Raw genomic sequence first — 1,310 nt, 5'->3', positions numbered from 1 at the left:
TTGACAATTATTTCAATAATCGATTAATCACAATTAATCTGAATAAGTGTTTCGGCCCTAAATAAAACGTCAACAAGCGGAACGTAAACAGGGTCTATGAAGAGAAGAGAAGCTAATCTGGTGGAAACTTCGCAATCTGAAATTCTGAAGCAATTTATTGTGCCATCCGAATTTAAGTACAGGAAAAATTGATGCTTTGAAATGCAAAATAAGTAAGTAAAAAAGAATAAACAGGGGTCATAGCTGTGGGTAAAGTTCCAATAATCAATTAATTTTAGTTTTATATATTGGAGGAGTTGTACATGTACCTTTATTTTTTTTATGTGGTTTGATTTTGTTCTTTTTCTAGTGCTGCTTGGATCGATAAATGCCGCCCCGATATCCTAATATCAGAGTCGACATACGCAACAACTATCCGTGACTCGAAACGGTGCAGAGAAAGAGACTTCCTGAAGAAAGTTCATGAGAGCATAGAAAGAGGAGGAAAGGTAAAATTTTATTCAACAGTAAAGCAGAATTCTGGTTTAGTTTTATATGAAGATCCTCCTCTGAAATTCTGCCTTTTAATTTCCCAGGTTCTCATTCCAGTTTTCGCCCTGGGCCGTGCGCAGGAGCTCTGCATCCTGCTGGAAACATTTTGGTAACAGTTTGGCTTCAAAGCATCGTCAGCATCAACACATAGTTTATGTCCGAGCTAATAAAGACACTGATGTGTGGAGATAATTACAGCTTGTGGATGAAAAGCTGTTAGTTTTTCTTTTTATTTCTGTGTACTTTGTTGAAATTCCAGGTAAAATAAATGAAAACCTCTTAGCGTGAAGCATTTGCACATGACTGCAATACAAAGAAGCAAATGTTATGTGGGAGGCATTTCTTTTATCAGCACTGAAAGAATAAACGTTGTCTTTGACTGATTGGGCTACCTTTAATTATCTTAGGGAGAGAATGAATCTAAAGGCTCCCATCTACTTCTCCACTGGGCTGACAGAGAAAGCCAACCATTACTACAAGCTTTTCATTACATGGACCAATCAGAAGATCCGGAAAACCTTCGTGCAGAGAAACATGTTTGAATTTAAACACATCAAGGCCTTCGATCGCTCCTATGCAGATAATCCTGGACCAATGGTGAGCCTGTTCTTCCTCCTACATGTTTGTGTTTTTTTTTTTTTTTTTAAGTTGAACTGGCTTGCTTTTAAAATCAACGTATTCTCTTAGGTGGTGTTCGCCACACCGGGTATGCTACATGCTGGCCAGTCTTTGCAAATATTCAAGAAATGGGCTGGCAATGAGAAGAACATGGTGAGTCC

At 38.2% G+C, this 1,310-nt stretch overlaps 1 protein-coding gene across 1 annotated transcript in view; it reads left to right on the top strand.

The window, feature by feature from the left end:
• cpsf3l (cleavage and polyadenylation specific factor 3-like) overlaps positions 1-1,310 on the top strand; it is a 27,993-nt gene that overhangs the window by 11,137 nt on the left and 15,546 nt on the right. Inside the window, exons 7-10 of the mRNA XM_015391035.1 lie at positions 350-488; positions 576-640; positions 939-1,128; positions 1,219-1,302. Coding sequence (XP_015246521.1) covers positions 350-488; positions 576-640; positions 939-1,128; positions 1,219-1,302 — 478 coding nt within the window. The remainder of the gene's footprint in view (positions 1-349; positions 489-575; positions 641-938; positions 1,129-1,218; positions 1,303-1,310) is intronic.

The sequence above is a fragment of the Cyprinodon variegatus genome, unplaced genomic scaffold, assembly GCF_000732505.1.
Source record: "Cyprinodon variegatus isolate N-32 unplaced genomic scaffold, C_variegatus-1.0 Scaffold522, whole genome shotgun sequence".
NCBI classification, from domain to species: domain Eukaryota; kingdom Metazoa; phylum Chordata; class Actinopteri; order Cyprinodontiformes; family Cyprinodontidae; genus Cyprinodon; species Cyprinodon variegatus.
Note: the sequence above shows the minus strand (reverse complement) of the source record. Positions and strands in the feature narration are given on the sequence as shown.